Source organism: Miscanthus floridulus, chromosome 6, assembly GCF_019320115.1.
Source record: "Miscanthus floridulus cultivar M001 chromosome 6, ASM1932011v1, whole genome shotgun sequence".
Classification (NCBI taxonomy): domain Eukaryota; kingdom Viridiplantae; phylum Streptophyta; class Magnoliopsida; order Poales; family Poaceae; genus Miscanthus; species Miscanthus floridulus.
Window position 1 is genome coordinate 85,210,513 of NC_089585.1, and position 24,884 is coordinate 85,235,396.

At 43.8% G+C, this 24,884-nt stretch overlaps 2 protein-coding genes and 1 pseudogene across 7 annotated transcripts; 1 reads left to right on the plus strand and 2 right to left on the minus strand.

Annotated features, from left to right (window-relative positions):
* Nucleotides 1–5,629: 5,629 nt before the first annotated feature.
* LOC136460772 (uncharacterized) lies at nucleotides 5,630–10,238 on the minus strand (annotated as a pseudogene).
* LOC136458518 (uncharacterized) lies at nucleotides 10,232–16,262 on the plus strand. 6 transcript variants are annotated; one of them, XM_066458462.1, is made up of 5 exons: nucleotides 10,232–10,266; nucleotides 13,652–13,818; nucleotides 14,610–14,671; nucleotides 15,784–15,822; nucleotides 15,932–16,262. In XM_066458462.1, exons 2-5 carry the CDS (start codon nucleotides 13,708–13,710, stop codon nucleotides 16,050–16,052), a joined length of 333 nt encoding a protein of 110 aa, XP_066314559.1. In that variant the 5' UTR covers nucleotides 10,232–10,266; nucleotides 13,652–13,707; the 3' UTR covers nucleotides 16,053–16,262. The 6 variants fall into 6 exon arrangements, 4 of the variants coding, with proteins under 4 accessions (XP_066314559.1, XP_066314560.1, XP_066314558.1 ...); XM_066458463.1 differs by lacking the exon at nucleotides 10,232–10,266 and adding an exon at nucleotides 11,435–11,512; XM_066458461.1 differs by lacking the exon at nucleotides 10,232–10,266 and adding an exon at nucleotides 11,587–12,568.
* A 1,419-nt stretch (nucleotides 16,263–17,681) lies between these two features.
* On the minus strand, nucleotides 17,682–19,614 carry LOC136456244 (hydroquinone glucosyltransferase-like). Its single transcript, XM_066456038.1, has one exon. The coding sequence runs from the start codon at nucleotides 19,505–19,507 to the stop codon at nucleotides 18,026–18,028; it is 1,482 nt and encodes a 493-aa protein (XP_066312135.1). The 5' UTR covers nucleotides 19,508–19,614; the 3' UTR covers nucleotides 17,682–18,025.
* Between the last annotated feature and the right edge of the window lie 5,270 nt (nucleotides 19,615–24,884).

A 24,884-nucleotide genomic window follows, 5' to 3' on the forward strand; every position in this document is an offset into this window, starting at 1 on the left:
TTTTCCATTGTTTTTTGGATATTTAGTGTAACATAGAATTGTCCTTTCCCCTGAGCAATTTTTCTCTGTGTGTAACTTGCAGAGAGTGAAGCTTATTGGTCATGGGACTCTATTTGAATCAATCATCTGTTGTATAAACATTCAGACCTTGCGTTGACATCTCTCTGTAACTTAATACAGTGTATTGGGATGCTAGTGGGTACCCAATGGTGCTTCTTCTGTTTTTGGTTCATCCCTATACCACCGTTTTTTTTCTCTGGATTGATTTAATTAATGAGTTTTGAGATAAGCCACTAACATAGAGACAACTGTATGCGTTCCTAATCAACAGCATAAATCAGGTATTTATCACTTTCATCGAATCCCCCTATTGTACATTTATAAGATTATTTTGTGTCTATGGTAAGAAGCTCAAACACTTTGCTAACTTGGAAATGCACAGATCTTGTGCTCTTATGTATTCTGAGTGTGCAGAACCCAGTATTAACATATCAAACTTTTGACAGGCTGCAAAAGGTGCTGGAGTGCCTGTTATCGTGGGCGCTGGTGGAATGGATGCCCCTATGCCTGAAGAACTACTCAATCTAGTGGATATTTTCAATCCAAATAAAACAGAGCTAGCAGCGTTTGACTGGGATGCCTACTGAGACGTTTGAACAGATCAGCCAGGCTGCAGGAGAATGCCATAAAATGGTGAGATATCTAAATTGGATTGCTTTTATAACTTTCACAATATTTCCGCCTTGTTCTGCTTTACCTTATAGTTTAACTGACTTCTGCATTGCTTTGGGTTAACCATGATTATGTGTTTGGATTTAATTGTTTGACGCAGTTCCATCAATGATATTGCATAGTGATGTTATCTGGTAATAAATCTATAAGGAACATGGTCCTCCTTTTGTTAACCTTATATGCATATTTTGATGTACATGCAGTTAGACTGGTACCATATCTCCTTTCTTTTTTAGTTCTTGTTGTATGCATGTTTGCAAGGGTGTCAATTGTAGTCTGGATGAATGAAATTGCAAGGTTAGGCTGTCAACATATATAGGGATCTCTTGTGAATCTTTATTTGATATCTTTAGTTATTTCCTGCAATAATGCTTCCAGTGATAATAAACAATAATGATTCAGTAAGATCCACTAATCTTTTAGGTTGTCCAATTGGTGCTTCAAGTGGCCCTAGAGCTTTGATGTATACTCCTGCTTTGCTTAGTATTGCCATTATATAGGCTTCTTCCATATCAAATGGGCAGGCTATAGTAAGACTGCCAGATCTTCGTATCCAAATTTGGAACTCAGAATGTATGTGATTCATGACTGGAGATTGTCCAGTCTGATCTGCTGTGTAAATAGAATGATTCGCATCTGATGTGCATGCAATCAGATATATGGTAAACAGTGTCGCTCAAAGGTTGCTGCTTGTGCTCTCGTGACCTGCTGTTGTCATTACGTACCTAGTTTCATGGGTATTAGTCTTTCCACTTTTATATGCCATTCGTAGATTTGGTTATTCAACCAAATGCTTTCCTGTTCATTATTTTAGTGTAACTGGTTTCAATCAATTCTCTTCATGACTCCATAGGTGTACCCTCCCTTTTCTTTTGCTTTAACCATTCTGTCACAATCATAAGTTTTTACAGGGATTATGTTCACCTGCAGAACCCATGATTGCTTTAAGAAAATTAAGACATCCCTTCATCTTTTCCTTGTGCAGGGTGTCAAACAAGTATTAGTTAAACTTGGATCACAAGGATCTGCTTTGTTTGCTGAGGGAGAGCAGCCAATCAGACAGCCGATAATCCTGCCACAGAAGTTATTGATACCACCGGGGCTAGTGACACTTTCACCTCAGCTTTTGCTGTAGTCAAAGAAAGATTTAGTTGACTCTTTTTTCCCTTCTAGATTTTTATGTACCTTTACGAAATAAATGGCTTTGTCTGTATAACCTTCAGTTTTATATGCCACACCAATGCGCGTGATTTGCCGGCGCGCGCGATGGCGCGCGTGATGCACTAGTGGACGTTCATGCATTGATGGCCTCGAGATGTTGAATATGTGTACAGTTTTATTACGTAAGAACTTTGAGCTATACTACTAGACATGCACGTGCGACACGCACATGTGTTTTAAAAATAATGTCTTAGAAGAAAAAACATAGAAAATTTTGAAAAGTCATTTTGGTGTTAAAAATTCCAAGACATGAGACTAATAACTATTTATCCACCTGAAAGACTCCTTCCTACCTAAAATCACATCCCAGGATGTGTTTTGAAATTTTTTCGTTGAGCAACTGACCATTCATGACTTGCTACTGAACTTTTTTTGTATCTTGATTCAAATTTTATCTTAAGAGGCTTACTAAACTCTTCTCTCAAACTATGCAATGTACTGACATGAGATTTCTAAACATATTGTCTCCAATTGACATGAATCGTTATCAGCATTGGTGAATTTCAACCAGGTTTTGTACTATATGCTTGCATATGATATACATGGAAGGGTAATAATCCACGTAAATAAAAGGATCCAACATCTCAAAGCATGGAAATTTGCCTTCCAAAAAGAGCTTAAGTTGAGGGTCCAGCTCAATGTGGTACTTGTTCTGTTGTTCAAATAAGCATTCAAGCCATCTGTTCCAAGGACCTGTATAATAATGGGAAGTTGACATAATTAGATTCTGCACTGGACCATCATGTGTTTAATGTCTCATGCTTGTTATTGCATATCAGATCATGTGGGGGTATGGCCTCCGATATCCACAAGACAAGACATGGGCCGCACCATCAGAGGTGGCCCAGCCCACAAGATCAAGGCGTGCACGGCGCTGCTCGGCGTGCACCGCAAGCTATTGTATAATACCAAATAGGATACTTTTCTTGTAACCCTGCCCCTCCAGAGTATATAAGGAGACGCAGCGGTCCCCTAGTGGATAGATCGATACATCTCATACTCAATACAATACACCAAAGACACAGGACAAAGGGTATTACGTCAATCAGACGGTCCGAAACATGTCTAAATCGCTGTCTCTGCGCCTTGTGTCACCATCCGGTTCCTGATCACGCACACCTCCACTGATCAATGGACCATCACGGGATACCCCTCGGTGGACAGCTGAGCATCTTTTGTCGACAGTTGGCGCGCCAGGTAGGGGTGTGCCCTTGATCCATGGCGAGCCAGATGGACCTAAAATCAACAGCGCGTTCTCGTCATCAATCTCGTGGAGATCCATGCCGGTCCACGACTGACGATTCATTGCTGGCTACACCAGCCCCTACGACAGTAGATCCGATCTCAGAACCACCTCCTGAGGTCGCCTTCACCAATAACTCACCACCCGCCAGGTGCTCGCTGTCAACGCCGACCAGATAATGCCATACACCGTCGACCAGACGTTCTGTTTAGAGCTAAGTCACGCTTTAATATTTTTCTAAATAATCTCCAATCGTCGTATATCGCCATGATGTTTCTCTGAACTGTTTTCTTCATGTTTGCTCTCCAAATGATTTTTCAAACCCCCGAACAGTCACGTTGATGTTTGGACGCCTCTAGAGACGGCCTTGTCTCCGGCTCCTCCCTACACGTGCTATGGGCTCCGCGCTCTATGTTATGGGTGATCGACAGCAGCTCCTTGGTCACGTCTGTTCCTCCTACACGTGCACGGGCTCCGTGCTCGATGTATGGACTATGGGCTAGCTAGGGCTGGAGACTCAGCTACACACTAACTGGTCAGGCGGTTTATATTAAATATAATTACATCTTCACACCAATTGATCGCCGAGCTACATATGCTATTTCATTGCCATTGCTAATTTTTCTCCGAAGTTCATATATTTTTATATCATGTACTACCCGTTCTACATATTTGTATTGTAGGATCATCGTCCAGGTGATCGGATCACCTGGTGCTCAGACTTCACCACCGATCAACTGGTCGGACTGCTAGGATCATCGACTTCGTCGCCGACCAGTTGATCGGACTGTTCGCCAAGTCGCTTCTGCTCAATGCTCACTTCGTCGCCGATCAGTTGACCTAGACTGTTCGTCGCTCGTGCTTCATCGCCAGATATGTCGGTTACTCCTCGGCGCTCAGATTCTTCGTGCTCGAGGACTAAGTGGGCACACTTCACCGCACAGACGTCGCCAGCTACGCTAGAGACTCCTCGGTGTTCGGACATCGCTAGCTACGCCGGGGACTTCTCGGTGCTCGGACCTTGCAAGCTTCATCGGAAACTCCTCGGTGCTCGAACCACGCCAGCGACGTCGGGGACTCCTCGCTCCTCGGTGCTCGGACATCGCTAGCTACATGGGGGACTTCTCGGTGCTCGGACCTCGCCAGCTTCGCTGGGAACTCCTCGGTGCTTGGACCTCGCCAGCGACGCTAGTGACTCCTTGCTCCTCGGTGCTCGGACATCGCTAGCTATGCGGGGGACTCCTCGGTGCTCGGACATCGCCAGGTACGCCGGGGACTTCGCGGCGCTCGGACATCGCTAGCTATGTCGGGGACTCCTCGGTGCTCGGTCATCGCTAGTGACGCCGGGGACTCCTCGGTGCTCGGACATCGCCAGCTATGCCAAGGACTCCTTGGTGCTCGGTCATCGCCTGCGACACCGGAGACTCCTCGGTGCTCGAACATCGCCAAGTGGGCACACTTCACCGCACGGACGTCGCCAACTATGCCGGGGACTCCTCGGTGCTCGGACAATGCCAGCGACACCGGGGACACCTCGCTTTTTGGTGCTCGGACATCGCCAGCGACGCCGAGGACTCCTCGCTCCTCGGTGCTCGGTCATCGCCAGCGACGTCGGGGACTCCTCGCTCCTCGGTGCTCGGATATCGCCAGCGATGCCGGGGACTCCTCGGTGCTCGGTCATCGCCAGCGATGTCAGGGACTCCTCGGTGCTCGGACATCGCCAGCGACGCCGGGGACTCCTCGGTGCTCCTTTAGTGGTCGGATCTTGCTACGTCTCATCGGTGTGCTATCAAGCTGCTCCATGCTGTTCGGATCAGGGTGCTGATCTTGGGCAGCACGTCTGTAGTCTTGATGCGCGCATGTCGGATGACGTCGGTAGAGCTTTTAGACTTCTTTTTCTTTGATCCTACTAAAAGATTCATTCTTCATCTTCCAGCAGGCTCGGGGACTAAGTGGGCACACTTCACTTTGCGGTGAATGTGCGCTTTTCTCATCTCGTGGCTACGCCCAGGGACTGACTACCTGTTCGGCTGGTCTTCTACTTTCTGACCCTAGCACCACTGTGACCACGTCACCTACTGTCAGGCTCGGGGACTAGCTGTGGGGGTATGGCCCCAGGTATCCATAAGACAAGACATGGGCCGCACCATCAGAGGTGGCCCAGCCCACAAGATCAAGGCATGCACGGCACTGCTTGGCGTGCACCGCAAGCTATTGTATAATACCAAATAGGATATTTTTCTTGTAACCCTGCCCCTCCAGAGTATATAAGGAGAGGCATGGGTCCCCTAGTGGACAGATCAATACATCTCATACTCAATACAATACACTAAAGACACAGGACATAGGGTATTACGTCGATCAGACGGCCCAAACCTCTCTAAATCGCTGTCTCTGCGCCTTGTGTCACTATCCGGTTCCTGATCACGCGCACCTCCACCGATCAATCTACCATCGCGGGATACCTCTCGGTGGACTGCTGAGCATCTTTTGTCGACAGATCAGATATGCATAATGCATCTAATAAACAAGCATGGAAATTGGTTCAATGGAAAGTTCAAGTATTTACAGCATTTTCTAAGTAAAAAAACATTATATTACCATCATCATCTCTGCTGCTTCAATGGAAACTGATGCCAGCCAATAACTGAACAATTTATCAATTTATATGTACAAATAGCTCACCACAAATTTAAGCCATCACCATCCCTGAATAATTAACATACTAGTGGTAAGTGGTAACTCCTTTGTCCCGTCAATCTATACAAATCAAAATGGTGCTCCCTCATATGGAGTTCATCATTATGTCATCTATAAAAAAATGCATCACATCTTAAAAATCATGAAACTAATTGTGAATAAGCAAATCAAATTCACATATAACATATTGCAACTTTCTATTCCTAAGTTTTTGTGGCATTAAATTTTTTTTGGATATGGAAAGACATTTCAATTGCTCAACCAGACCTAGGCAAGTCACTCGATATATGTGGAATTACAAAATCTGATGCATTATCCGAAAATTCAAGATAAAAGTAGGCAGATTACTATGACGACAACCTTCCATAGAGAATCAGCAGATCAGGTCTGTGATAACAACAATTTAGCGATGGGATGATAACAATTCAAATCCATTTTCTAATCGCTATTCATTTATTATATTTTGATAAGCATAATATACGAGATATGACAATGTTTCATGGATCAGGAAACAAACCTGCTGTGTTTCAAAGATGTGGATCACAGGATCTGCTGAACCAGATGACATGTACCAGCCATCTAGAGACCATGATTGGTTAATCAGAGCTAACTGGGACTCACTGCTCTCTTGCTTCCAACCAAATGCATGAACCTCAATTTGCCTAACCCTGACATCCAACAATGACAGTTGTCTGTCTGGAGCCCTGTCAGCACGAGGAAACAGATAAGACTGTTTAAGCTCGCACCGTAAAAAATAAAAGAGCACTGATTAGGACTACATAGTAACTGTATATCTCAATTATTAGCAAATGGTTTTCTTTGTAAAACTACAACTTAAACAGTATATTGAACTTGTAAGTTATAATGCAAAAATATAATAGGTTTAGATTACAAAATCTAGCCATTATTGAAGAAACAACATTTTTTTTAGTTTCACTTACCCTGTCTGCACCATGTATAAGTTGAAATCGCATGGATTTGCTAAAACACTCATGCATTTGTTATCAATTAGGTTGTTGAACTCTGTCCTTTCAGCAGAGAGATCATCAAACCCTATTATCCTCTTGTCACAGCCAATCGATAATATTGTTTATTTTTCTGCTGCAATCCAGTAACACCCGTGACAGCAGTAGAATGGAAATTCTTATACACTCTCTTGGGCTTCCATGAATCGCCTTTGTCTTTCCAAAGTATAACAACATGATCACTTCTTTACAAAGCATGCATCAGAGCAGGGTAAGAAACTTACCTTGTTTATGATTCCTTTTGTGTGTGTCTAAAACCTGAACGCTTTATCAGAAGAGAACTCCTGTGGTCAAACCAGCCAATCACATCACTATCGCGAGGTAATTGGAAAATCTGATTAAAGAAGGATTCAGGAATAATCAATCCAAAGTTTAGAAGCAAAAAGAGTGAGTAAAGTCAACGATTTGTTTTAATGAAATTTAACATGATTAAATGGGAGAGATTTTTAAACTACAACCCTTATATCCGAATGCATGATCCTTCTATATAGCGAAATAACAAACAGGAATGCTAAAGGACACACGTGTGTTTTTACCTTGTCTTGGCACATGAATTTTCTGTGCGTTGGATTGGCATCGTGTGTGCTCCTTGCCACCACCGCTTCTATCTCTGATGAGGAGGTCCACTTTTTCTATACTGTTGAAAAATCGGGAATCACGTCTCTTTCTTCCTGAGCGTTTCATTTCCCCTTCGTCTTCCTTCCCCCGACCCCAACGCTCTGTCGTGTGACGCGCCCGGCGCCGTCTTAGGGTGCGCCGGTACGGCTGGTTCAGGGTGTCGCCTCCATATCTACCGCCGGGAGCCACGAGTGGACCGGATCCACCGCCGGTGGGGTGGGGGAGGCCGTTGCGTGCATGCGGCGCCACCGGGGAAAGCCCACTGCCACCACTCCCTGTTGCCTCCACGAGCTCGCTAGCGCTGCTGCTCGCCTAACGGCCCGGGGTCTGCAGAGCCTCCTCGCCGGTGAGGAGCGGGGTGGGCAGCAGGGCCACCACCGAGCGAAACCAGTCTCCCCTTTCAAAAAAACGGGAGCATCCCTCTCTGAAAGTCTGACACCCTGGCTCCCGCGGCGGCCGGGACTGGGCTTGAGCTCATCGACGGCGGCCACGACCGGGGCTCGATCTCGCTCGAGCAGGGGCCTCGCTCGGTGGCCCTGCTGCTAACCATGGATTGTGCAGCCCTCGTACCGCAGTTTTCCTGATCCTCAGCTATCTACAGCTTGCAACCCGTGCGAGGAAGAGATGCCGTTCGGTACATCTCCGGTACAATATACAACAGCGCAGTAGTCCCGCTCACGACAAAAATGGCCAAACACGGTGTGGACTAGTACTCTACTTACCGAATATTTTGGGGCTGTTTTACATAATATCCTTTCAGATTAGTTTAGAGTATTTGTTCATATTAGTTCTAGCAGTTTATATTTCCTTTGAATCGTTACTTTCAGCTTGTTCGGCTGGCCTTAAATGTGCACTGTAGCAGCTAGAAACACTGTGGCATCTGGAATTCTGTGAGAGAAAAACACTGCTCCAGCTGGAAACTGTAGAGGGCCAGCCAGCCATTTAAGGCCAGCCGAACACGCACTTTGCTTGTGAAATGTTTATTCTATTTTTCAATAGTTAAAAGGCATATGTGGTATTTATCTTTTATTTAGTACTTAAAATTAATAGTTCACTATGTCTATGGTGATGCTTGTATTACTAGTGTTTTTTTCATTGGCTTTCTCTATTCGTAGTCACGATAGAATTTTGATATTTTTGATAGATGGCTAGGAAGAGACGTCCTAGTTTTGTTGAGATATCAAGCTCTTATGATTTAGAAGGCCAAGATGTTGAAGATGTTTAGTGCTCGCAGTTTCCAAGTGTTGATTCTGATCTCTATCGCTCTATCTCTTGCTCTGGAACTGATTATAACTGTGATGTAAGTGTAGTGCATTTGTTTCTAATTTTTGTCCTTTTGTATGTTGGTGCACATAACATGCAGGCTTAATTTGGTAATACTGAATTGATAGCTTTGATTCAACATGTTTTTTTCCTCTTGGCATTGTTGCGCAATAGACTTTTTGAGTTTATGTGGCATGCCTTTCCCTGTAGTAGAATTGTAGGTTCTTTAATCTGGGCGTTCTTTATTCTGGGCGTGAACATTTTTTAATTTAGGCTTACTATTGAGTGAGAAATGTGACCATTTTCTTTTGTTTCTGCACCTGCCATCTTTTTGACGGTCAGCAAATGCCTTGTGTATGGACTTAATCATAGTATGGACTTAATATGTAAGAACTACCAGTTAAAGCTTATATCAATATATCATATGCTAGTTCACATGCCTAATGTCAAATATGAAATATCTATATAATAATTTTCTCTTTTATTTTTGTACATCTTCTTTATGAGCTTACTTATTACTTCTATACTGTTCAACTTAATGGAAGGCACTGTATATCTAGTCCATACATTTGGTATTATTGATTGTGCCTGTCAATGGTGTATGTGCACTCGTATGCATGGATATGTTTGTATTATTGTTACTGGGTATTGTAATGAGAAGTGCTGAGCCGACAATTATGATTAGTTTAGTAGAGGGCAGTGATGCCATCGTTTATGTTATTTCTGTATGGAGCATGGAGTTGTCATGCCAGTCTTTTCATTGTAGCACTTTCAGTAACCCTAACCCTAATCTCCCCGCCTGCGGAGCTAATATTTTTTATCTTTAATAGTAGTGTCAGCTTGCTTTTTCTTCCAATTGTTTGTTAGTAATGATTTATGATTTTTTTTAAATTTGTTTTTTTTTAATTTCATACTGTAGGACTCTTCTTCAAGTGGCAACTCAAGTTTCAATAATGTATTGTACCTGCAATGCTTGAGATATGTATGTATTATTTGAAGCCTATGTCATCACTTCCTGCATGATGACAAACCTGATGATGTACAGGAGCTGGTACATTCGCTCTCATATGTGTAAGTATAGCAAGCAGAGGCTCGAAAAAACTTTTGCTAACCTTTGTCTTGTTATGAAACTTTCCTGCTCACAAGCGATTTCCTGGGACTTTATTTCAAGTACCAAAGGAGCACAACAGCCATATCAGTTGGTAAGTTTACCTGGGCACCTTTTTTCCCCTCTGTTTCAAACTCTTATCACCTCCAGGAGCTTTTGTGTATCAGATCTGCTGGAACTGATTTCCTTGTTTTGCCTGCCTATAGTTGCTCGCATCTGCTATGCACATCTCGCTGCTGCTCAGGTTGGCCAGTTCATAAAGTTCGATGAGATGTTGGAGACATCCTTCAGCCACGACGGGCACACTTCGGTGGGCATCAGTCCCCATCCAGGAGCTGTCCCGTCTGCATGAGAAAGTGAGTAACTCGATGTTCTTCTGCTGAGTAGGGGAATCTTTCGTGGTTTAACTTTTTGGTGGATGGTTGGGTCTGAACCCTGGTAGTTGTGTCAGGTGGCGGTAAACGCTCTATGAACTTGTTGTGGCACTTGGTGCTTGCCTCGCCCAGGAAGACTTAACCTGGTAGTAGGATGTTAAATTTTAGTTTTTTAAGCACCGCTGCTACAATTATGCTTGGGTGGCTGTAATGCCGGCATGCCTGCAACTATGTTGAGTGGCTTGTTGCAGCACTTGGTGCCTGCCTGCCTCAGGAAGACTTGGAACCTGTTAGGGATGTCGTTAAACCAATCTTTTTAAGCGTTGCTGATTCAATCTGAGTTGTTCTATGTTACATGATTTCCTTGTTCAATCAGAGTTCACAAAACTGTCACATCTTGGACAATATGCTCAAGCTACTTTCCAGTTATTTTGGTGTAATACTGTAGAAATAAGATGCATTCACAATATACTACTGCATATTAAAGTGCTTTGTCACTATTAATACCTGTTGTTGATGAAAACCAAATAAACTAAAAATTTAGTTATATAATTGCAATCACCAACAATGTAAATTGTGGCTACTGGGTACTGCAATTGTAGTTCTCAGTATATGCAACTGTAGTTCTTTTTATTGTAGGAATTTCAATAACCCCAACCCTAGTCCTCCAAACTTTTTATTTGTTTATTGTGATTTGTGCCAGCACAAAGCACATTTTTGTCCTTGTCCTTTCATATAAAAAAATGTTTCTTGTGATTTATGCTAACACAGCTTTTCCTTTGTTTATTGTGATTTTTGTCAGCCCACACCAAAAAAAAATTCTTTGTCCTTTCATAGAAAAAAATTTGTTTCTTGTGATTTATGTTAACACACCGTGTCCTTTGTTTATTGTGATTTGTGCTAGCACACACCAATTTTTTGTCCTTATCCTTTCATAGAAAAAAAATTATTTGTTTTGATTTGTGCTAACACACCTTGTTCTTTGTTTATTGTGATTTGTGCTAGGACACACCACATCTTTGTTAATTATGATTTGTGGCGACACATTTCATATATTTGTGCTAGCACACACGACATTTTTGTGATTATGTTTTATTACAATTTGTGCAAATAAAGACCTCAGAAGCTAAGCTCCTCCTTTTTTCTGTAGAAGTTCTGTAATACTAAATTTGAAGCATAGAGATATACCAAAAGGAGAAGAATTCAGTTGCAAACTTTGAAGAACTAGGTTATAGACCTTAGAAGCTAAGCTCCTCCTATCTATTAATTTCTGAATTTTTAGTTAAGTGTGAATGTGTACCCTATATGTTACCGTGTTCTGCATGTTACTGTGAACCATAGTCTGAATAAGATTGGAGTTACTGTATATTCTTTCTAGTTTCTGAATTTGTTACTGATTAGCTAAGATCGAAACCATCTTGTGATACGGTCACAGACTCACTTCCGTGAATCCTTTTTTTAGTTTCATCGGAGGTGGCTCCGGATTGTACTTTGTACTTTGTGAAGCTTTCTTTGTGGAATGCTGGTTATAGAGCCGGTAAACGTAGACCAATTGAGTGCTTTTAAGTTGTACTTTGTTTGTTTATTTGCTTGTGTGTTTGTGTGTATGTGTGTGGAGGAGGCACAGGTGTGTCAGTGTTACCACGGGTTGCTTGCCTCTAAATCCTAATTGATGCACATTCTTTGCTTAAGCTGTAGTAGCCATCATGCCTAATTGAGCTCGGTCCCTCCACTAATAATGACATTGATGAAGCATTTTTGTTTTACCCTGTACTGCTTGTGTATAGCCTCATCCTCCTGTAGTTTTGGATAGCTGGGCTGTCTTGTGGCTGTTGTAGTGGAATAGTAGGAGCTCACATCTTTTAATTGTGTGTTGCATATACGCATACACTATACAAGAAAGTTGTGTTTAGTATCCATTTCTTGATTGCACATTTATAAGTAATAAATTGCACACTTAAAATACCAATTATGGTGTTTAACATGTGCAATATCCCGTCTTTATATATAACTTTGGCACTATTTTGTTTTTCTTTTTACATTTGATTAAGCAGGAAAAACATATGTTCAGAAAGCTTGCCTCTGTGGTTGAATCAGTTATTTGCCCCCACATTTTGGGTTCTCTGTTCTGTTTTTGTTTGCCATCTATAGATATTTGTTGACCTGCTGAACGAATATGTGAAGAATGACAAAAAAATATTTATCTAGAAGAAAAACTCGTCATGTGCCAAGAGGATCTACTATCCAAAGAGCGCCAGATTGCTCACCTAGAATCAGAATTGAGGTATTGAATTACCGAGGCTGTTTGTTTTGTCTGATCAAGTTTATGAGAAATTACGCTCTTCTAGCTTTCTGAAGTCTTAGATCCCCAACTTTTTTGTATCATTTGCATTATGTTTGTGAGGCTTTGTTTAGTGAATGATGATATGCATCTTGTAGTTTGCATCGATTTTCGATTTGTTCCTTGTTTTTTTGGTTGTGGTCAATGATGTTAGCAATATTAAGCTATGTTAATGCACCTGATTTGCCATGTACACGGAGATCCACTCAGCTTTGATCTATATATGTTTTATGAAGCATCATGGCGAGTTTGATATATAGAGGAGATTGCTTGGTGTGCTTCACTGCATTTGCATAAATGCTGTGATGAGATGCCAATATTTTTTCCTTTTAGTATTGTCAATTTTTCTAATTTTAAGTGAATCATCATACTACTATTTTAGCACTGTGATTTATCTAAAGTGAATCATACTACTATTCTAGTTTATGTAGTTTTTCTATAACTGGGAACTCTATGAATCTAAATCATGGTACTTGCAGCCAGAAAAATTAGAAATGTTTGATATTACAGTTAATGAAAGGAAGTATATCAAAATGAAAGGAAGTATAGGCAATTTGGCAATGCATAGATCTCAAAATGAAACCCTTGTGTGTCAGTAAAGAATTGCAACTTCCAGTTGAGGAAGGTTTGATAATGGATTGTGGTTTCTCAATGACATTAGAAAATGATGATTGGTTAGGACGATTCGCATGTGAGCTATACACTTTTTTATTTTTTTCCCCGCAGAAGCTAAGTATTTTCCAATCTTTTTGTCCTGTGTTGGGAATGTTTTCTCTGACCGCATAGAACAAATCAATGACATGTGTTAGTTGTTTACAAAACACCTATAGTCCTGTATTTTTTATCTTATGATCTGTCTATCTCCTCACCTTTGTTACCGGTTATCACTTCACAAAATCACACCTGCTATAGATGTAGGGGCTTAATAATTTTGGTTTGCTATACTTATACTCTCTGTCTCCTACTTGATCAGTTGCTTGCTTTTGTTTTTACTCTGTATAATTCTGCCTACTTTGATGTTTGCAGGACGTTGCTTTGATGTCACTGAATCTTTGTGCGCGTAGGACGTTGCTGCCAAAATAATGGACTTCTCACAACAATGCCCAAGGGCAGTGTGCATCATTTCAGCAATTGGAGCTGTTTCTATAGCAACCCTTCTCCAGATTCAGTCTAGTGGTGTGGTTACATATGAGGTATGTTGCTGCTGGTTATCATTTGCCTAAAAACTACTGCATGTATGTGTTATGTTCTTCTCTTGTTGCATATTTGAATATAAATATTTGCCCACCGTCCAAATTAAACAAAAGGTTTGCTGGTAGCATTTGTCACTGGATAGTACCAAGCATGGAGATGTTTCAACTTTCTGTGCCTTAGTTGTTGTGCCAGCTTGGAATCTAGTTTCTATTTCTCTTCCGGGAGTCCTATTTGCTTTCATAGACACCAAGACCTATCCATCTGTTTCCTTTTCCTTGTAGCTTCGCTTCAAGCTTGGGCATGCTTTTGTTATGTCGGGCATCATAGAAGACAAGAAACGGTTTTTACTTCATTTGTATTGGCCTATTGGGTATCATAATGGGAATATGCATAAGAACATGATTTTGTATTTTCTTCTGTTGATCAAATTGTGTGGCTATAGTAGATTGCATAATGGCAAAATTCACCGGTTTTTACACTGATCTGGAATGAATCATGAAATGTGGATCGAAACTAGGAAAAGCACATGCTTTATTTAATTTGAACATTACGCTGATGACATCCAGTACAACAGTTGCCTTTCATACTTGTAGTGTACTGATCAGTCTGGGCAGGACATACTAACTCTTGTGATGAAAGATTACTTTAATTGATGTAACTTCTGAACAGTTATGGAATGAATTATAAAACATGGATTGAAACTAGGTGGAGCAAAGGCTTCCTTTTCATTGGACACTACACTTAGTTTATCAGGTACAGATGGTTTATCTCTTTGTGGCATGTCGATCAGGTTTTGGCGTTTGGTGGGGAAATATGGCTTCGAGGCATTGAGCAGAATAAGAAAATACTTAGGTTGGTGATGTGCATACCTACCATTTTGGGGAAAATCATTGGGGTACTGATGATGTTGGTCTAATTTATAGAAATGCCCTTTTAGCTGATTACGGAGAGTAGGGATACTTTTCATTCAAAAACCCTTTTGTCCATTTAGGGGAACTAGGATACTTTTTATTCATCTGTGGGGAATCACCACCTGTTCATTGAGGGATACTTCTTATTCACCTATGGTGGAATCACCATCTGTTCACTATTTGAAACTTAACTTACTAGATGGAATCAGCTTTACTGGCCCTTGAGCATAATTTCAGTAGGCCGAGTTATAACCTGACGTATGTACCTGAGCTCACCATCTGTTGAATAAGCTGTGATGGGAAACTTCTTTTATCGGGCAGAACCTCCTTTCGTCCATCCCTTTTCTTTCCTGTTTCCCCACTCATTCTGCTACTCTAGATTGTCCAATTGGGTGCAAGCCGACATCCTCAATCAATGCTATGTACCAATCCTCTTTCTCAGATTATAGCCTGTGGATTCTGTTTACGAGCTATTGAGGCTTCTTTTGAGGTGGTCTACGAGTACGTTCCCAGGCAGGCAGTATTGTGTTTCATTGTCTGAGACTTAACATTGATTGTCAGCTGCTCACTGGCCATGTGTTTACTCATGCAATTCTTGTGAAGCATCTGCAATTTGAATTTCTTTCTGGTAGTTAGGCACACCTTCTTCCCTGCCAGTGGTTAGTATCCCTTGGCTTTTGGATAGCAAATCGGCTTCAAGTTTACAATTAATTAGAGAAGTTACCTGGCTAAGTTCTAGAAAGCATTGTATGGGGCCTGTCAGCCTGCCCAACACTTCCTCCCTGTGAACAGAATCCTAATTTACACTATGACATGTTCTGATGCTTCTTTAGTTCATTATAATTCTTTACTTTATACAATATCCTTCTAGTATCTTTCTTGTATTATATGTTCATTTTCCAATGGCAGATTTTACAGCTAAAGTGTTGAGGGGATATTTTTGTTGTTTGGTATCTGATGGATGAAATGTTCTAACTCAACGCCTTCATATGTTACATGATGCTTTTTTTGATACATATGTTTCGCAATTGAGTTTGCTGATATTCTTTTCAGGAGTTTTTCTTGCAAGGCCGGTTCATATTTGGACCTGATGTGAGATCCTTGTTTCTCACCATATTCTTCATCCTTGCACTATAACAGCTCAATTTATTTGATTCCCTTGATTTGCTTTGCTTCTGTTTCCTCCATTTTTCACCAGGAGAATGGAGATTGAAGGAATCATGTTCGATCTCTGCTATTCAATAGATGCAGGAAGGCAGTGCACTAGCCAGCAGCAAAGATACCATTCATCAGATGCAGGCACGCGCATAGCCAAACAGTGAGGAATGTTCGAAACTTCAAAGCAGCCATTGTTTTATGTTTACTGAAAGATGCTGCTGGCCATAGCGAACCATTAACCATTAGCTAGAATCGAAACCCCATTTAAACTTTCTTAGACTATGGCTGTCTTTTTTTTATTTAATGCTAGTTTTAAGGATGACACCCTTGGCGATTAAAAGCGATTTTGCTGGCCTGATCATTGTTTTGCTTATATCAGCGTCGTCATCAGATCAGACAGTCACCGTCATTTTGCTATGACTGTTTGGCTGTTCAGATATTTTTCTTGGGCTGAACGACAGTTATGGTCCTTGTTTACCTGATGGAATTTGTGTGTTGCATTCTCTTAAAACACACGTTTTTTTCCGGTATTTCAATTCGTGTGTTTCTTAGGCATCTAATAACCATGTGCTAACTAGTCCAAAAACATGTGGTTTTTCCTATGTTAAAATCTGTGTGTTTTACATACAGCCAACAACCATGTGTTGACTTATGTTAAAACACACGTGTGTACAGTAGACAGACTCAATAACAAAACATACACAATTAGTCCATAACTGCACAACAATATATGCATCCACAGTGCAACCTTTACCGCAAATGTACTATGACCAAATTCAATGACATGCCTCAGAATCCTCCCTTGGGCATGCGCACATGAATGTGCTGTCCAAATTAAACAAAGCATTACCTGGAAGATAGAGGAGCAGATCCCGAATCGAAGAATGGTCCTGTGTCCAAATCGAGCGGTGCAGCATGAGGAAGGGCAAAAATCGAAAAGCCAATTCACCCACGTTCTTGCCATAACCCTAGCCATGTCAAAGCAAGAAACAACAATCAACTCCAAAGGGACCCCGTAGGCCACATGCACCAGAGAAAAGGAAAGAGGGCGAAGAAAATGCAGAGGTTAGAGTTATAGTAAAACTCTTATAACACGATCTCCTCGTAAATATGTGAGGAGGACAACTATTATAAGCATGATGACATACGTACTTATTAACAGCAGGCTCGAGGGAGGAAGGCGACTGGACATTGTGGGGACCCCAATGCAAAGCGCCCATGTCGTGAGAAGCGTCCGTATGCATGTCTCAGGTTTTAGCCGAACCTCATCGGTACGTCTCTCTCATGTCTTCCGTAATCTTGCATGTATTTTCTGAGATTTAGTCGACGTCTCCATGATTAGTGGATAGCTAATTTCTAACTGTTGGGTATGATACAGTTCGTCTTGCGGCGCTCGCCTTTGCTTTTTACACTGCTGCTGGCGGGGAAAGCTGTTTGCGGGTCTCACTCGACTCAAATCCGATGCAGGAGACATCCATTGGAGTTGGAGTCACCGAGTCTCTGATGGTGTGATGAATGGTGAACAGGGAGTCCGAGTCGGCATTCTGCTGACGGGCCAGGTCCAAATCCCGGAATTTCTCAGCGCAACGTAACCATACATACGAAGTGGATCGAGCGCAGTAATAAGATGATGATCCTGCTATATTTCAGGTGCGTGAAATATGGCTTCCATTCAGACGATAGGTACTAGCCATCAGATGAGCAGACGCCCTTAAAGATGCACAAATCTTGAAGCGATATGGATGAACAACATGTCGTCTGAACCAAAACACAAAATTCAGGCAACTGATAGATAGGAAATGTGAATGTGAATAAGATGCTACAATAGGATACAGCCAGGCTGCAGATCTACTACTCCTATGCAAATGGATCGAGCAGCCTCTTTATTGCGGAACGACTTCAGGGAACACAGGCCACGCACATAAGAGTAGACAAGGTGACGAAACAAACATAGAGACGTAGCACAAGGTGATGAGACGCAACACAGAGACAAAAACACATCTAACTTGAGTAACTTCTAACGACATGTCGCCACCGCGACCATGCAAGATATCACGTGCACATTATTGATGAATATATATGCACGTCATCACATACGCAATCTTCCACTTACGATCACCTAGCTAGCGACGACGGCCTAGCTAGCAGCTTTGTTCCACTTACCGACGACGGCCTGGAACGCACTGCGCGATGGTCCTTCCGGCCCCCAGGCCGCTGCCGCCGCCTCCCGGAGCTCACGCGCCTTCTCCCGCGCCGCGCCGCCCTTCGCCTCTACGATCAGCTCCGTCACCGCCGCCGCTACCTCCTCCCTCGATACAACCCCATCGTTTCTCTTGCGGCTGTCCCTCGGCCGCACCGCGAGCGCGAGGCCCACCCGCTCAGACAGCATCACCGCGTTGACCCTCTGCTCGGCGTACAGCGGCCACGCCAGCATCGGCACGCCCGCGGCCACGGCCTCCAGCGTCGAGTTCCACCCGCAGTGCGACAGGAACCCGCCGATGGCCCGGTGGTTCAGGATCTCCACCTGCGGGACCCATTCCGTCACGGCGAGCCCGGTGCCTCTGCTTCTCTCGACGAACCCTTCCGGCAGGTATCCTAGCGGGCTGTCGCCGCCGTGGCCGCCGCCAAAGAAGCTCGCGCAGCGGTCCTTGTCGCTAGGGACCCGCACCACCCACAGGAACCTCTGCCCGCTCGCCTCTAGCCCCGCTGCAAGCTCGGCCATCTGCTCGGTGGACAGCGTGCCGCCGCTGCCGAAGCACACGTACAGGACCGACCTGTCCGGCTGCTCCTCCAGCCACCGCAGGCATCTGTGCTCTTCTGCCTGAGCTTCGCCGCCGCCTGAGCACGTACGGACGAAGGGACCGACCGCGTAGGCCGGCGGGTACACGCCTCTGTCGGATAACACGTTGAACGCGGCTATGGTCTCGTGCTCCATGGCGTCAAAGGTGTTGACGATGAACCCGTCGGCGAGAAGACACTTGTTGGCCAGTTCGACCACGAGGGAGTACACAGGGTCGGTGCGGTCCTGAAAAGGGTCGGCGAGGTCGGCGCCGCGCAGCGGCACGCAGCCTGGGAGTCGGACGGGCTCCGGCAGGTCGCGGAACTCACAGGCGGTGGTCTTGTCGAGCTGCGGGATGTAGATGATGGAGTGCATCGACGTTAGGTTTGACGTGTAGAACATGTAGCCCGGGATGCCGAGCTCCGCGGAGACCTCGAGCGCCCACGAGCCGAAGACGTCTGGAACGAACGCCGCCACGCCAACCGGGGTGGCGAGCAGCGAGCGGAGGAGGTCGCGGATGTGCGGGAGCGCGCGCTTGATGACGGTCAGGATGCGGGTTTCGACGCGGGCGTCGGCGGGGAGGTCGTCGAGCGGCACCTCGGGGAGCACGGCGGTGGAAACGGACGACGGGAGCGTGGTGAAGGAGTGCTCCGCCGCGGAGAAGTTGGTGTAGGTGACCAGCGTGGCCGTGAACTCGGCACCATCACCGTGCGTGACGACGCGCCGCGCGAGCTCGGCCATGGGCAGGACGTGGCCTGCACCGGGGCTCGCGAGCAGGACGACATGCGCGGCCGGTTTGTCCGGCGCTGGTGCTGGCGCGCGTGCAGCCTCCCTTCCCATGAAGGCTGGAAGCAACGATTATCGATCAGTGAGATTGAGAGTGAGTCCCTGCCTTTTGGTCGTGGCTTGGCTGTAGCCTATAATATCCTTGGTGTTGTGCTGACGAGGTTGGTCTCATCGACCTTCTTCTTCTGCTGCTGCTTTTTTTCTTTTTTTTTCTTTTCTTTTCTTTTTTTTTTTTGGACTTGCTTATGTCTTTCATTATTGTGCTTGCTCAACTGCCAATTATCTCTTGACAGTTGACACGTACAGGCAAACCAGTCACTACAGAATACGTACGTGGCTGGTTCGATTTCGTTCTCGAGACGGAAAAGATATGTGGCTCAGTTGCTTCTCGTGGGGAACCATCCAAATTAACTCATTTAGACTGAGCTATAAATCACATTGTTTTCATAGTTTATTGCACAGCGAAAGGTCTAAACATCGTGCACTATACGCATTACTACATATAAGATAGAGTAATATAAAATGCACCATGGAACACTGCAAGCAACGATTATGGATCAGTGAGATTGAGAGTGAGTAGTGGCTGAGTGCTACCTAATTTGGTAGTGGTTTGGTTGCAGCCACGCTACTCAATTTAAGTCCATCCAGGGATCTCAGTGTGCATGCTCAACTGCCAATAATCTCTGACACGTAGAGGCAAACCACTCAGTACTGAATGCGTGGTTGTTTGATTTTGCTCTCACGGAAATTCTGATGAATAGTTTTTTTTATAAGTGATTTTGTACTGACTTTTTTCAAATAGAATAGAGGATTGGAAGGTGAAAAAAATTGTTTCTCTTGATTCACTTCATGTATAGAGTCATGGTATGCCCTAAAGAATCATTTCGAATACACTACTACAGAATCGATTTTTAGTTGCGGCTCGTAACCATTTGTAGGGGCGGTTTACCCAGCCGCCCCTACGCAAGGGTCTCTACAAATTATGTATTTGTAGGGGCGGCTCGTATTACCAGCCGCCCCTACAAACAGGTATTTGTAGGGGCGGTTCAATCTAAAACCGTCCCTACAGTACGTTTTTCTGTAAAAAAAAATCAAATTTACAATTCAAAATCGCGTTGCCGAACACCCCGCGACCAACATTCCGAACCGCGTTCGCATTGTCGAACGCCCCGCGACCAACATTTCGAACCGCGTTCGCGTTGCCGAACGCCCCGCGACCAACGTTCCGAACCGCGTTCGCGTTGCCAAACGCCCCGCGATCGCGACTACAAGCACAAGAGTATTCTATAAACTACAATTACAAGTCCAATTTACAAGAATATGTACAATCCATCATTAAATATATAAATTCCATACACATTGTTATCAACATCCTAGAGCTAGCCTTTCAGTCTCACGAAGGTGTTGGTACTGAGGATTTGTACCTAACTCAGACTCTCGGTCATGATAGGCGCCTCTGACGTGTACAATCTGGTCCAATATGAAGTTGCAAAGGTCGCCGACGAGCTCTAAGAGTTGGTCATCCTTGTATGAGTCTCTTTTTATTCCTTTCTCTTCTCTCCACTATAAGAGAACAAGTTTTGGTTTAGTATTTCATACCATGTATGAAGTTTTTATACTACGGGTAAAGAGGTTCAAACTTACCCTTAAGGGGTGTCTCCTATAGACACCGGTGTTACTCATCATAGAACATATATAATATCCACAATGTACACTCACAGGCTTCTGCTTGGGGCACTGTGTGTTTTTCATATGAAAATGTTAAGTAATGCTTTTGACAGCTATATAACGGAGTACTGAAGAAGTAAGTTACACTTACCGCATATAGTGTTTTTATAGCCAGCTTTTCCTTCCTTGCTGGATCATGCCTTCCATGATGATTAGTGACATAGAACCTAAATGCCCTGTTCGAATTATTTTAGCAAATACAACTTGTTAGTATCCAAAAGTGAACGTTACAAGTATATATATAAACATATAAGCTAATGAGGATTATTGATATGTATACGTCTTGAGAATCGATATGAAGTCTTTGTATGTCACCGTGTCCTTATCTAATGAATCAAAGACCCATGACATGCTCCTCCCGACATCGACGACTATACAAATCTAGTGGTTGCTGCATGGATTTAATCATAGAACTAGATAACCTCTTTTGCATCGAATAAATTATATCGAACAAAGCTTTAAGTATAGAGTTGAACTTACTCGAAGTTGTATGGTAGCCATATAGTAGAGTGTTGTTGGAGATTTTTGAAAGCCAGAGCAATGTATGTCGTAACCTTAAGCGACTCTTCCCTTAGTTTCGCCGTACGGATGTGCTCTTTCTCCCAAGGAGTCTTTGCAGCAGCTAGCTCTTTGGCATTCAATGTCCATCGTTTAGGGTAATTAAAATTTGTTTGGGCTATAGCTTGAGGGTCTACATACCCGGCTTTCACACTTGGCATTTGTTTGACAATGTGCACTTGCATTCTACAAATCACGACGTGGGTTAGTTACAACAAAATTCAAAGATTACATTTATATCATATCGGGAGGACAATGACTTACAGGCACCATGTGCGAATTAGATTCATCTCCATTTCTCCCAGATGAAAGCATGTTTGCATATCATTGAAGTCAAAGACAATTTTCCCGGCTGGGCTTCCAAATGTTTCGGTGGGGAAGCATGCTTGTATGATATCTATGCTCATTGAGAGAATACGCAAGTACCAATCATGGAACCTTCTCATTCCAAGTGGTAGGCGTTGGATATCCCGGTTTGGTAGGAAGGGCTTGCCTCTTTCATATGTTTTCGGGCAATCCTTGGACCATTTGATGGCATCAACATTTGGATACTGCTTTGCAATTTGGTGGAGATTGCTAGTGACGGCCTCCTCAGAATCCCATGATGGGACTTTTTTAACTTGGTTCTTAGGCTTGAACTGGTCATGGAAATACCACTTGGACACCGACGAGACGTCTTTGATCGGAACATAAACTGGCCTTATGGTGATTGGATGCTTCTTTCGAAGTTCCCATTTAGGCATGTCCTCATCTTCTTGTGCTACAGCTTCTTCAGGAGGCACTCGTTGTTCATGTATCGACTGTGCTTGTTGAGAAGACTATGGTATCTCATGATGCACTTGCTCGGTACGAGCTGGAGAAGGTTGTGGCATCTCATCAGGCACATGCTCGCTAGGAGGCAGGGAAGAATGTGGCATCTTAGGAATGTGGGGGTCATGAGACGGTGAAAATATCTCCCCGACCTCAATAACTCGCTCCAAATTTGGGAGAGGGGGAGGCGGCGAAGAAGCAATCAATATAATGTCCCGTTTGTGACAGAGGATGAACTGCCCCATAACATCTCCGAGTAACACCTGCCCCTCAGGAGTTGCGTAGTCTATCCTCCACTACATGAACTCGGGCTTCACTGTATGCACCTCGACCCTAGTGTAGTCCAGCGGTATCTTATTATTGTGGTGTAAGCCATCAAGAGGATGTTCCACACCTGTTGCCACCTCCATCACAGTGTTCTGCCGGCCGCTGAGAAACACCAAGGTGCAACTAGTTGGTTCCCGTATGCGATCGACTGGGGTTGTGGCTGCAGTGGAACCTTGGCTGCTAGGAACTTTTGGAGGGCTACCAACTAATGCCAGTTCTCCCAGTGGCGTCACTAATATCCATGGCTCCATAGACAGTCCTTGCTCCTCCAGCGCCTTCGCAACTAGAGCCTTCACTTGGAGCTCAAGACTAGTCTCCCGGTCTCGACCATGTTTCTTGTACAAGTGCCTATCCTCTTTGAATCCTTGCTTCTAGGATCATCCTTTTCCCTAGCCCCCTAGTGTGGCCTGTGTGCTCCTTATTTCTCAAGCTAAGGCTAAGCTCATCCCTCTCTCTGTAAGGATTGAATGAGCCCTTATCCTTGACTTCAGCATATTTCAGTATCCTTGATATCACCTCTTGGGTCTCCGGCTTATCAAACTTAAGATTACTGCCGGATGATTCTGTACTCCTCGCATATATCTAGTTCCTTGAGTATACCTTCAAATTCATCACATCGATATTCCCAGTAGCTGTGGCCTCTTCATCCATCTTCCTAAATTGCTCTTCCTTGGCATAGTAGCCACCAAGGCCTAGATGATGGTGGTGTTTGTTCCTCTTCACCAGCTCGGTATTACGGGCACTGAGCTCCAATGCCTCTGGTGAAGTCTTCTGAGCCATGAGCTTCTCCCATTGACTAGGAGTTATTTTGCTGAACTTGTTGAAGGGAGTTAACCCCTTTTGGATATACTTCGTGTTGAGCTCCGACCTCCAACGTCGTAATGACTCTCCCATCATCCTGATAGCATTTTTTTACCAATTCATGCTTACCCTCTAAAAATCTAAAATTGACCTTCAGCTGCCTATCCCATAGTGCATTCTTTGTGTTCTTTGGTACCTCTTTCCTAGTTAGAGATTGTTGGGTTCAATTTATCTCTTACTAGGGCCTCGATTGTATTACGGAATCAGTCCTCTTAATTTCTTCGGCTCAAGGATCTCCCCTGCTGGCCCGACCTCCATTATCACATAGCATGCCTTATCTGGATATAGATTTCCTTTTCTATCCCCTCGTTTCCTCTTAGGCTTGGTAGTCATGGTTGTGTCTTGAGTTTATGGAGCAGAGGCATCGTGATCCGTCTCTATGGTTGTTGCCTCTGCTCTCCTTTTCTCTACTCCGTCTTGTCCAGCGAGATGTCGCGGACGTCGATGTCGTCTTTTCTGAGTTTCAGGAGGGACCTGTATATATGATAGGTCAAAGTGTTAGCAGAGGTAACACAGCCAAAGCATTAGCAAAATTTACAAGCTAAGGATTTTTCTCTACCTCCTCGTTCGGGTCAAAATCCTAGTCCAAATCTTCCTCCGTTGGCCTCCTTCTGGCTTCACGTGGGAAAGGATCCTTGGGACTTTCATATCCCTCTTCTGAGTCATCATCATCATCATCCTCTTCTTCTTCGCCTTCAGCAGCCTCTCCTTCAGAGCCTTCCTCCTCGTCACATTGCTCCTGAGTAAGCATCACTTTTAGATCCTTTTCTACCTTGTTATCGAACTGTTCCTGAGTAAGCTGGTCCTCTAGTGCTTGCTCCTCAAGGGTTGGCTGCTCATCATGCTCGGGGCATCGGACTGCACTGTCTAGTGTCCGCGACATTATTTTACGCTTTGTTCTAATAGATGTAAGAAAGTGTGCTTTAGGTACGCGAGAAGGTATAAGAAATAAAAAAGGTCTATAAAATAAAGTAGTCCTATAAAACAACAATATGTCAAAAAATGAGAAGTAGCAGTAGTAGAGGCCTCAGAAACATATCAATCATCATCTGATCTTGAACTTGGAGCATCAATGCATCATAACAGAGAAGAGAGGAGAAGATAATGTAGGGGTGGCTGCTAATGATGCCAAGTTCCTCACAAGTTC

Excerpts from the sequence above, each read along its gene's own strand:
- LOC136458518 (XM_066458460.1), top strand. The coding sequence starts at position 12,470 with ATGACAAAAAAATATTTATCTAGAAGAAAAACTCGTCATGTGCCAAGA. Across the intron at positions 13,819-14,609 it reads GTGGTGTGGTTACATATGAG|GTTTTGGCGTTTGGTGGGGA; the intron begins GTATGTTGCTGC and ends CATGTCGATCAG. Across the intron at positions 14,672-15,783 it reads CAGAATAAGAAAATACTTAG|GAGTTTTTCTTGCAAGGCCG; the intron begins GTTGGTGATGTG and ends TATTCTTTTCAG.
- LOC136456244 (XM_066456038.1), bottom strand. The coding sequence starts at position 19,507 with ATGGGAAGGGAGGCTGCACGCGCGCCAGCACCAGCGCCGGACAAACCG.